At 37.1% G+C, this 12,023-nt stretch overlaps 5 protein-coding genes across 5 annotated transcripts; 1 reads left to right on the top strand and 4 right to left on the bottom strand.

Annotated features, from left to right (window-relative positions):
• Positions 1–1,231: 1,231 nt before the first annotated feature.
• On the top strand, positions 1,232–3,225 carry RO3G_16097 (uncharacterized protein; the record flags this gene model as incomplete). Its single annotated transcript, XM_067670681.1, has 2 exons — positions 1,232–1,439; positions 1,499–3,225. The coding sequence occupies 2 exons, from the start codon at positions 1,232–1,234 to the stop codon at positions 3,223–3,225; spliced, it is 1,935 nt and encodes a 644-aa protein (XP_067526782.1).
• A 175-nt stretch (positions 3,226–3,400) lies between these two features.
• On the bottom strand, positions 3,401–3,713 carry RO3G_16096 (uncharacterized protein; the record flags this gene model as incomplete). Its single annotated transcript, XM_067670680.1, has 2 exons — positions 3,401–3,519; positions 3,638–3,713. The coding sequence occupies 2 exons, from the start codon at positions 3,711–3,713 to the stop codon at positions 3,401–3,403; spliced, it is 195 nt and encodes a 64-aa protein (XP_067526781.1).
• Positions 3,714–4,126: 413 nt separating this feature from the next.
• Positions 4,127–6,118, bottom strand: RO3G_16095 (uncharacterized protein; the record flags this gene model as incomplete). The annotated part of the gene is made up of 5 exons (XM_067670679.1): positions 4,127–5,089; positions 5,133–5,429; positions 5,485–5,768; positions 5,812–5,935; positions 6,116–6,118. 5 exons carry the CDS (start codon positions 6,116–6,118, stop codon positions 4,127–4,129), a joined length of 1,671 nt encoding a protein of 556 aa, XP_067526780.1.
• A 325-nt stretch (positions 6,119–6,443) lies between these two features.
• On the bottom strand, positions 6,444–9,680 carry RO3G_16094 (uncharacterized protein; the record flags this gene model as incomplete). Its single annotated transcript, XM_067670678.1, has 6 exons — positions 6,444–7,793; positions 7,869–8,196; positions 8,244–8,912; positions 9,102–9,204; positions 9,248–9,448; positions 9,614–9,680. 6 exons carry the CDS (start codon positions 9,678–9,680, stop codon positions 6,444–6,446), a joined length of 2,718 nt encoding a protein of 905 aa, XP_067526779.1.
• A 1,387-nt stretch (positions 9,681–11,067) lies between these two features.
• RO3G_16093 (uncharacterized protein) lies at positions 11,068–11,991 on the bottom strand (the record flags this gene model as incomplete). The annotated part of the gene is made up of 1 exon (XM_067670677.1): positions 11,068–11,991. One exon carries the CDS (start codon positions 11,989–11,991, stop codon positions 11,068–11,070), a length of 924 nt encoding a protein of 307 aa, XP_067526778.1.
• Positions 11,992–12,023: the final 32 nt, after the last annotated feature.

Here is a 12,023-nt window from a genome sequence, read left to right as displayed (position 1 = left end):
AGGATATTCTGTGTCTGTTACACGGTTTGTAGAATTTGTGATTTGTGTTGACCAAATTCAGAAATTATAGCTTACTGGGGAAAGGCATTGATTTAGCGAATGGTATTAGGCGCCGTTTTTTATAGAAAAGACGGATCTCGTAACAATTGATAAACTTAAACCCAAATGAAACCGTATATGAGTTAATCCATAATGTACAAATTAATTATGCTCACTATTCATGATATTTTGTATTTCAAATATTTGAACAGGTATTGTCATGAAGATGCGTTGTTTGTCATATTGGTGTAACTAGCCTAAATAACTTCCGCAGAGAAATTTCTATTTCAGTAAAGGTGAAGTTTAATAAACAAATTTGTGACCAACAATATGACCGCGGATCAACAAATAGGATGATGAAGCTTATTCAAAGTGCACTCATAGTCAAATAAAAAACTATTTTTGGCATTAAAAAAAGTATATTTATGAAAAAAGGCTTATCAAGAAAATACTGTTTTAGGTATAGGCAATGTAAAACCAGCAACTGTTTTGATGACTCACGATATTTAGAGAAGGAGTATTAAGTATAAATCATTATGCTCTGAGCAAATATTACTGTATGAAACTTGAAGAAGAAGCATTTACTTTAATTCTTTATTCAGATGCTTAAAGTATCATCCAATTTTTCATAAATACGTTTTATGCAACTTGGTCAAGGAGGTATACCCCGCATGTCTATTTGAAGAAACAACAATACAAATACGTCAGTGGCGCAGTATGTGTTTATTAGAGGATTTTCCAAGTGGTACTATATAAAGTAACAAAATGTGAGTCATGCAGTGAACGAGGAAGAGCCACAGTCTGGCCATTCTGCCTATGACTCACAAAGATCATGAATTTACCAAGAACTGTTTGCACTACCTATGACGCTACTATGATAAATCCGGCCAATGAATGCCAGAGATATAGTAATACAAGGCCCGAGATACTTTAGATGACAGCTGACGTTTACTGATAATACATAGATTAAAAACGGTTCCATGGCAACGGTGTCGCACATGATCAGATAATTCCATCGATTTCTCATTACTCCTCTGAGACTTGATCCGACATACTCGTGTAAATTTTGTATTAATCATCAACAGTGACGGGTATTTCGTTTTTGATGATCCATATAATTCTTAAAAAAAAAAAACTGTATTTCCTTTCTCATTTTTTTAATCTTTAAATTTTAAATTATATTCTATTTATTATGCGCGTTTCTGAATCAAATAAACTCCACAACTTCAAGAAGAATGTCTTACGTGTTGTTCTGGATGAGTGTAGACTATTTGTTGAAGAGTCGTATGGTTCTGTTATGGTTCGTGGTGAGGTTGTTGTCAACTTTTCAAAGGACACACCATTACAAGGTCCTATTGAACTAGTATTTGAAGGAATTCAACGTTTTCAAACTTGGCCAGGTAAATGGGTATATGTCGATCTATAAAAGATGACTCTAATCAAAATTGATGTTTAATAGAGATAATGAGAAATAGGCCCATTGGTAGCCCGATCGAAACCAAACTTCAAGTCATCGAGCTTTCTTTACTACCACCAAACTCAAAGGGTATTATGCCTGCTGGAATTCAGAGATTCCCTTTTGAGTTTCCAATACCAGCCTCTTTGCCAGCTTCTACCTATATTCAGGATCGAATAGAGATCTTTTATCATGTCAGTGCAACCCTTCGTCGTTCTTGTCATGTTGACCAAACAAAACACACAACCTTTGCCAACTGGATTGAAAAAGCATATCACTCTAATTTCAAAAAGAAATATTCTTCCAGTGCATCTTTACGAATTGTACGACCTATACAGTCTTTTGCATCAGAAAGGCTTATATCAGGTCCGAGCTCTTCACTGGATAATGTGATTTCTTCAAATTCTTTAGAAATATCACGTTCACTGAGCAATACATCGAACCCATCAGTTGGGGGCTCTACGCAAATACCTGCCCTGAGCAACAGTGGAATGATGTCTGAAGACAGTTTAAATTTACCTTGGAACCGCCGTAGCTTGAGTGAATATCAAGGGCTTGATGAACAGCACGATCAACTCTCATTTTCTTTAGCTGGAAGAACGACAAGTAATTTTTCAAATCCTATCGACTCGCTTCATAAAGTTCATGGTATTCGATACAAGATCAGTGTTGATCGTACAGCGATCGTGCTTGGAACAAGTGTTGGTATTGAAGTCATGGTTGAGCCTACATTTTGTGACACTAATGTACGATCGATCCTGCTGAAGATCACAGAAAATAGAAGCTATGAAATGAAGATCCCTGCTGATCATTCCTGGAATACACAATCACCCGAAACAAGAAAGTCTCAAGAAGGAGCAAAAATGGTTTTGAAGTGGGCCTATGGATACCAAACCAAAAGTGAGGGAAGTCTGTCTGAAGATGAAAACAAGAGCTCAACTACAAAACCTGCTTATGTTGCTTGCAATTTCGTGCATCAGCGTTCTGAGGATGACAGCACGATGGCCTATTTTGATCCACCTTCTCCTGGCGATCCCAACAGCAAGCTCTTCCTCAATAGGAAAGATTCCTGTAAGCAAACAGAAGATCCTAAATTACATTTGGTATCTGAAAGCGAAGCCTCTAGTAGTTCTTCAAGTTTAGCCGATCAAAATCTTATAAACCTCAAAGAGCTAAATCAACCCATCAAACTCGGTGAGTACTTTGGCGGTCGCTTTGTGATGCCTGTTCCAGACTGTGACAGTATCCTTCATCCGAGTATGGATTATGGTTCTATCAAGGTCAAACACTGGCTTCAGTTGACTGTTACCCTTGAATGCAATGGAGAGGTTTTTGAAGTTAGTTTAGAATCTCCTATGCATATGCTTGATTGTCGATTGGTGGTTGCAGATGACGAATACCAAACAATCCTTCCTCCTCCACCAAGTTATCGAACAGAAGAATCGAATTCTTATCGTCACACCTCTCATATACCGAGCACATTTTGGGAGCAACGTGAGCCCATCACAAGTGTTTCCGGCTGGGGAAGTTGTTTTCCTTGCCCTTGTGAGCTGAGAAAAATGCAAAAAGCCGCAAAATCTCAAGGTAGGAAATTAAAGAAAAATTTGGAAGGCACCAGCACCAACTTATCAAGACGAAGCACTCAAAAGAGTAATCAAGATAAACTCGACGCCGCTTCCCCTTCTTTGCAACCCGAATGGGGCCCTCCTCCTTGTTACTCTGAACAGTAATTGTTAAACATTGTGTTATATTTTGATGTCAATACCCTTTATTTATTTTCTCCTTATGTCTTATGCAAATTGTAAGGATATTATTTTTTCCATTTTATTTATTAATGAAAATATGTTTTAATTTCTTTTTTTGTAATTGAATAAAGTATATGAATATAATTAAACAGATTGTAATTTATATATCATCCATCGTGGATGAAAATAAATCATGTTGCACTTTAAAGCTAATACTGTAATTGACTTTGAGGTAATACATGTTTGTACGCATGATGTTGTTCATGATGACACGGTTAGCTTGGCAAAAAAAGAAAATAAAATAAAAAAAAGCAATAAAAAACCATGAAATGATGAAGATTTCATATACAACTTCTTCAAAGCTTTACCCACAAGCCGTCTTTTTTTTTATATCAACCTTTCTTCTCAATCCATTCCGTCTTATTTATCCGTGTCACACTCTTCTCCTCTGTGTTTTTCCTTCTTTGAAACATAATTTACTCGTACGGTTTTTGTTTTTTTTTTTTTTTTATTTTCTTTTTGACCCACTACACTCATTTTAGTCATGCTCAATACAATATTTTTGACAGTCAAGGCTTTTATAGGGAATATGTGACTTTATCTTTACTTGGTAAAGTATGGAGTGTGTACAGTAGGTTTTATAAAGGACTAGATGTGTTTTAATAAAACATAAAGCATTTGTAACTGAATGATTATTTTGTTTTGAACATGGTAGTGATACAAACAGTCCTATTGTATAATAATTCGGTTTTCGGATAAAGAATGGGTTACAAATAATAAAGGACGAATGACGCTAATTTATATTTGTTTAATAGAGTAATTTAAGCGGAAAGAACGGGTATATTATTATAATTATTATCAGTCTATTATACTTGAGTACACGATTCTATAATTGTCTCCAGGAAGGGGCATTTGGATTAAGTGATGGTCTTTTTGACACATGAACTTGCTCTTTGGGAATCTTGACGGAATACTTTGACAGTCGACCGTTAATTTCTGCTGTGAATGTCAAGTAACCATCCTGCGCAATAAAGCTTTGCTCACGCGCAGAGGCACGTGGAGAAGCCTGCTTGTGGTATCTACAACAGCCGCAGTGTTTCAAGGGCTTTGTTTGCTGCTGCTGAGCTTTTTTCAATTCAGACTGTAAACAGTCAAGCTGAGCACGATGAATGTTCTCGACCTGTTTGAGTTGCCGGATCTCTTGATCTTTTTCTGTCAAGCGATTTTGATTCGTTTCCTGCTCTTTTTCGAGTTGAAGGACGACTGATTTGTGCGTCTGTTCGAGATCCTTGTATTTCTTGGTCCACTGTTCAACTGCTTTCTTTGCCTCATCTTCTGATTCCATGATTTCGGCCCAGGTAATGACATCAGCATGTTCTTGTTTCTTTTGTTTGTCGTTTGAAGCAGAGACTGAATCAGACATCCTCTTTAAGTTCAATGTGTTTTCTTCCTTTTCTTCTTTCTTGATTTCAACTTTTGCTTTGTATTCTTCGACTTGCTGGTTTAATTTTCTGTTGACTTGTTCAATACGAGCCACATGTATCTTGAGTTGTTTATTTTGTGCTTTCAAATCGTACAATCTCATCTGAAACTTTTCATTCAGCGTACTTTTACCTTCTTCCTCATATTTTTGCAATCGATTCTCCAATTTTTCCTTATCCAGCTGCTGACTCTTGATAATAGCCACATCAATCTCATGCTGTTTCTCCAACTCAGAGTTTCGAATACGCAAAGTCTCCAGTTCATGCAACTGGCAGTTTTTCTCTGCCAATTGTTGCTGATGCCACTCAAGCTCTTGTTTCATAGTGACTGTGTCTTTCTTGGCATTGATTAGATTGTCTAGTTTTTGCTGCATTTCTTGTTCGATATGACTGATCATGGTTGAAGCAAACCCAAACACCTGGTTCTTTTTGCTCATCCCAGAATCTACATGCCTCGACATGACTTTCGGATACTCGCCAGACTAGTTGTCCAAGATGATGTTGTAATTGAGCTTCGATGATACTATCAATACCAGATGGTAATAATAAATCTTGATCTAATTCTCGTTTAACAGGATTCGTGTTGGGCAGAGTTGCAACAGAAGGCGGTGGAGAAGAAGCTGGGGTGAGATGAGAAGATGGTAAACGAGGAACAGGAGGAACGTCTTGATTGATATTATTTAGAGGAGAGAATGTTTGAGAGGGTAACTGTGGATTAGAAAGTCAGAAGGGGCGGGAGAATGAGTGACATAAGCCGACTTACTGCAGTCACTTCACTTAATTTTCTAAGAGTCATAAATCTTGGGCTGACAGCACTATGATTCACCAATTCTTTTTGGTAGTCAGTCACCATCGATCGTTTTCGCTTCATTTCTCCCGTGGGTGATTCATCTTGATTGCTCTTGGAGAGTCTTCGAGCTTTCAAGATATGAGAAGGAGGAGCGAGGGCATGAAGGATGGAATCAGGTTGAGAAGGTTTCCTGATTTTTTTAGTTCTTTTTGAAATAATAGAAGCTGTATAGATTGCTTCTTCTGTTGATACATCATCTATAATTCATTAGAAAGCCTTTCTTCTAGTCTTAGTTCTTACTTGATTCTTCTTGTTTTATTCCTTCCATTGAAGTAGGATGATAAAAATGATCATCAGAGTAAGCATGATATTCTTCATTTATTTTAGGATTCAATAATAAAGAAGGAACTTGAATTTCTTGTGACTATATAAAATATATAAGCAATAAATAAATAAAATATAAAATAATATAAACCTCATTTTTCAAATAAATAGTCCTTGTTATCACTATCTGTTGGATAAAGACCTTCATCGTTATTTATCTAACCTGATCTATTTAGCTGTCCGATATATTTTTTGTATTAGAAACAAAAGGGTCAGTTACCATATTTGTGCTTTCATTGACTTTTCTATTCAAATTGACACGTGGGAGTATATCTAAACCCTGAGTGATCATAGTTGATGGCTGTTGTGAAGATGTACTCATGTCTATTAAAGAAGTGTCAATTGATTGACTATTCAAACTATTTTCTTTTTACAATTTTAATTTTTATTTTAATTTTTTTTTCTTTTTTTAAAAAAATAAAGAGAAAAAAAAAAAAAAAGAAATAAAAAGAAATAAAAAAAAAAAAAAAAGAGAGGGAAATTTGATTTAATTGTTCAAGTAACCCTGCCCTGTTTATACAACACAATATGATGAAACGTGGTTCGTGTTACACAAATACGACAAAAGAAGGTTCATTGGACCCAACTACTTTAAGATGAATAATGCCATTGGGTGACAGATCATGTATTTCTCCATCAAGACACAATTCAGTTTTATGTTTCACACGAAGCAAAAGCTCAGATGCTTTATAATATTCCACAAAAGGCAATTTAACGTGCTCTCCACCTTCAAAAGCCTTCATGCTTGCCTCTGTCAACTGTTTGGAGGATGCGGCTCGCAAGAGAACAATGTCCATGTCATCATTCAGTGGAGACGCAAAAGGTGCGATTTCAAACCCTTTTTCTAGACTGGGCTGTTTACTGACAATAAAATAAGTAAATTGATCGTCCTTGATGACCTTGTCCGTTTTCTCTGTACTGAAACCCTTTGTGTTTGAATCATACTTGACAGCATCTTTCAACACAAGTTCACCAGAATATTGTTTCAAAAAAGTCAACAAAAGACCAGCAACCAAAGAAAATCTTGAGTTGCCCATAAAATACTGAAGATATCTTGACTTGGATACAATTTGTGCATGGAAACCCCAACTCATCACGACCAATAATCTCGAAACAATCTCGCTTGACACCTCATCTTCCCAACCACTGACTTGATCCGATTGACCCAGACGAACGTCCATCCAACTGCAAGGTTTCGTTTGACCTTTGATGACTCGAAGTGTAGCATGGATCACCCCATCGATCCCTAAGCCTAACGAAAAGGCATTACCAGAACCGACGGGAATCACACCCACCTGAAAAGGACTGTTGGGTGTGTCACCATCCAGAAGACCATTGATCACCTCATGCAGTGTACCATCCCCTCCCATCACAACCAGCACAGTCCTTTCCCAATCGTGTTCACTCGCACACTTTTTTGCTTGTTCTCTTGTCTTGTTCTTTTCAGTCAGGACCGTGGTGAGTTGCGTGGGCTTGAAACCAGCTGCTAGTAACATGGGTCGCACAGTGCTCTCCCAGTGTGTCGCAGCAGCTTGTCGTCCTGCAGATGGATTGATAAGGGCCAAGATGCGGGTATCCTGATGACGAAGAGGTAAACAAAGTCGAGTGAGTTGGTCAACAAAGGATGTGCTTTCATCATTCTGGTTCATTATTTCATATTCAATCTCCTTCACTTTCCACTCAGTCTCTTGTCGACGTCCTTTGGGTTCTGTCACTCTGGAAGCAACATGTATTATTAATGTGGATGTTTTATGAAGAACACCATAGATAAACTCAAGTTCAATCCTTTCTTTTCTTTCATCCTCATAATTTATTATCAATTCACCGCCATCAATGATTAATAAAGCCTCTTTATTTTGCTTATCCTTGACTTCAATCGATCTCGTCATGTCTTCTCCCTTTTTTGATATCAAAGAAAATAAAAGAGAAGAAAAAAAGAACAATAACGGGGTTTGAAATGGAATTTATTTCACCAATTCCTCTTCACCGAGTCCTGTTCTCATCACATACGCTTTTAATCCTATTGTAGCCAATAAACCAGCTGCTGCGAAAGCAAATGAACCCCAGAAAGACATTTTAATAGAATCCATATAGACTTGAATAACAATCGATTGAGTAGGTTCAGGTAAACTCCAGAGATAGGAAGAACTTGAACGGACCAAGGAAGGTTGAACGTCAGTCAGATTTAATTGGCTCAAGGATTGAATGAGATGGTTGGATAAAATACTTCCTTGCGTTGTGATACCCGTGATACCACCTATTTGATCACAAAAGGTCATAAAGGCAACAATAACAGGTACTCTGAATAAAGTAGATAAGAACCAAAGTTAAGAGAAAGAGAGATTTACCTGTGAATAGGAACAGAAGCTTGAGCAGTGATAATTTCACTATTGATCATTCCACCACTGCCAACACCTGTTATCACCATCAAGCCAACAATCATTCCACGACTAGAATCCACCTTGAGCAGATTGAGTAGCCCACAAGCGAGGACAAGAACAGAAAGAGATAAGCGAGTTGCCCAAGTGTATCTTCCACTCTTTACGATCAAGAGACCTGTGACGACATTAAAGATACAGGCAAATAAGACTAGACAAAGGAGTTCTAGATTGGATGCCATCGCATTCTCTTTTCGTATGACAGATAAATAAAGTGGAACATAGGTCATCAAAGACTGAAAACAGCCACCATAACAAAATGCGGCAGTGAGAATCAGTAGGGTGCTACGATTTGAAAATAAATTGAAAGGGACGATGGGGTCCTTTGGAAATCTGTGTTCAAATAAAGCAAAGGAGATGAAGAGTACACCAGAAAGACACAATAAACTGATGATCACAGCCGAATTCCACTCGAAACTTGTTCCTCCCCAACTCAAGCCGAGTATGAGTGAGACAACGGCCAGGATCCAAAGGAAGATGCCGATGAAATCAACTTCACTCAACCTTTCAATCCCCTCAGCCTGAGATCCTTCTTGTCCTTCAATAGCGAAAAACAACAAAAAGAGAGCGAGAACACAACTAAGTGGATTCAGTGGAAGTTATGAAACACAGCCCAATACACACTTACAATCCAAGCTAACAACCATCATTAATCATCCACAATCAAAAACATCCAAAAACTTACTGCCATCCAAAATACAGAACGCCAACCTGACTTGTCTGCAGCAATGCCACCTAAAGCAAACATCAGCCCTGCTTTCATTCTACCCAATCCAGCCTTTACCTACAAGGGCACCTACAACATAGCCCAATCCCCAAGATATTCCCAACATGGATTGATAGGTTCCAATGTATCGAACGGGTATGTAATCTATCGGAAAGATGAGCCTGTGAAAACGAGCCCGGTCTGTTACCTGCTACAACTATTTTCATCAGAGTATCAAATGCACCTATACCCAAACCACACAATGCTCTTGCGACAATCAACATGATCATAGACTGTGCTGCACCACACAAGATGGAGCCAATCAAATAAAATCCGGTGGCCACCAAAAAACAACCACGTCTTCCAAAGATATCCACGCTTTTTGCATAGATGGGTTGTGACGTGGATGCTGTTAAAAGAAAGGCCTGTTTTGATCTGTTTAGTTTACATGACGGTTCGTGCTCTCTTTTACTTGCCGTGTTCACCCAATTATAAAGACCATATCCACTGAATTCTACCTCAATAAACACATCATCATTCCATAGCCTTTCTCTCTCTTTTTTTTCATTTTTACCTGTTGCTATCAAAGGTGTATTACTTGCAACGATAATGTTATCAAAGGCTGCTAAAAAAGAAACCATACATAATCTGATTGTGATGAGTTCCAGGTGAATTGTACATGTCAATATAAATTACGAGGCAATAATCAAATAAAGTTTCTTTTTTGGTATAAAAGTCTTTTTTAAATCAAGATTGTGTACAGTAGCCTGATCTTGCATCTTGATTGATAAAAAACATTTTTTTTTTCTTGAAATCGTACAAGATATAAAAAAAGAACACTGTAAATCCCGAAAGGAAAAAATATTCACTTTTTTTTTTTTTCTTAGATTACATCCATGCTGATTTTCATTCTTTACAATACATTCATTTTAGAGCATGGGTTGTAGCATTGATAACTCTGAATAAATGTTCAAGGGGATTTGATGCTAGACGGATACAATTGAACTCTGTAAAAGCAATACTTGTCTGTCACTGAGAGGGATGAATTTAACAACCAAAAGAAGTCATCACACAATAGTTTCAGACTACAATCCCTGTTATCATTTGATACGAGTACACAGTCAAATATGTTAACATACCATTGATGAACACAGCATTTTTTTTTTTTTTGATGTACACAGAAAGCTGTCCGAGTGCAACTTTCTGTAACATTCGATCTAAAATGGAAATTGAGGCGGTGTCAACATCCTGCTGCAGGCCTAAAAGTGTTGGACGCACCAATTCAACACACATGTTTTCTAGTGAAAGCATCCAAACCGGTTTGAGCCATTTGTGCTCGATTTCATAGTGGCATGTTCAATCGAGTCAGGTAACAAGAAAAGACAGGATGGTAGCCCCCCCCCCTTTGCCTTTATCTCAGATTCAGTGGATGGAATCATTTTTTGGGCTTTGAAAATAACGAAAAAGTGGAATTTTTTCTCTCTCTTCCAATGGGATTGGTATACATCTTGTTCAAACGATATCACTGACAAATGATCTCTCACCTCCTGATGGTCAATGATTCAACGTATAGTTCCAATCACAATGTCCATAAGCAAACGAAGCATTTTTTTTTTTTTTTCACTGACCTCAGAAAAATCAAGTCCACATTGGAAGAAAGGGGCTTGGATGGATATCACTTTGTTATGCTTTACAAAAAAAAAACGCCTAGGGAAAGCAAAGGACGCAAACATGTGGTGATATTGAAAGAAGTTGGATAGAATCAAAGTAAAGGGTCAGTGAATGATGATGATGATTGGGAATAGTTTCTTTGGACATGATTAAAGTAAGGATGCAGCCCATTCGTATGGCATTGGGTTGATATCTGTAGTTGAATATATAAAATCCGATTCATGTAAAAAGAAAACGTCCCTCCCCAACAAAATTGGATGAAACTAAAAGATGATGGAGGACAAATAAATATGCAGAGGTTTTTTTTATTATTATGAATGATGTGATGATTATTTTAAAATGCCAAAACTTTTTTTTTTATGTAAAGACAGCAGAAGGAGAAGTACTGTAGATTAAGTTGGTTGAATGAGAGTTGTAAAAACAATACTTGTTTACAAAATCAGTATAATCCATGTCAGGTACTAGAGAATGATTTGAGTTTTGTATAAAGATAGGAATGGTATATTTTTGATCGATGGGGGGTGTCATAGGAGGTGAAGGAGGTAGTGAAGTCAGTTGTTTGGTCTTGATGGGTGTGATGGGTGTAGTCACTGTGTTTGCAGTAGCAGCAGATAAAGAAGCAGTAAAATCATATCTCTTTGAGAGTGTCTTCTTTTGTTGTGGTTGTGGTTGTGTGTTGATGACTGGAAGTGTGATGGTAACTTGATAATTCAAGCCACTGTTATTATCCCAATAGTCTTGTCCGTTGACTGAATATTTGAGTGCAAAATAAATGGTTTGTTCTTTTGCTTCAATCGGAATTGAGAATAAAAATCGATCCCACGTATTGGATGTACTCGGGATGGATTCCTTGAATATTCCCGTTGTTTCTTGAAATGTACTCCACAAGTCAAATGTATAACGGACGGTAACGATCTTTTGATAAGAAATATTTAAAGCACGACAACGACCTTCCATCACAAACTGATTCTTTTCACCATCCAACAGTTGTACATTTTCCATACGAATCTTGTTATCTTCATAAAGCAGTCTTGTTCTTGATGGCCAATTCGGTTTAGTGATTGTACATTCATCAGCCAATATCACATCCTCTTCCTGTTCATGAATTGACTTGGGTGATTTTGATTTATAGAAATAAACGACTTGTTCAAGTTGTTCATCATTAAATCGAACACTTTTTTTACTGTTATTTGTCTTTGTTAATTCATGAATTGGATAATAAGGAATTGAACGTTTTAATACAATTCTTTTTTTATGTGTTAATAAGGTGGTAGTAGACATAAAAACAAATGATTTTTAAAAAAAAAAAGAAT

The sequence above is a fragment of the Rhizopus delemar genome, genomic scaffold (assembly GCF_000149305.1).
Source record: "Rhizopus delemar RA 99-880 supercont3.18 genomic scaffold, whole genome shotgun sequence".
In the NCBI taxonomy this organism is placed as follows: Eukaryota; Fungi; Mucoromycota; class Mucoromycetes; order Mucorales; family Rhizopodaceae; genus Rhizopus; species Rhizopus delemar.
This window is presented reverse-complemented; position numbering and strand designations above follow the sequence as displayed.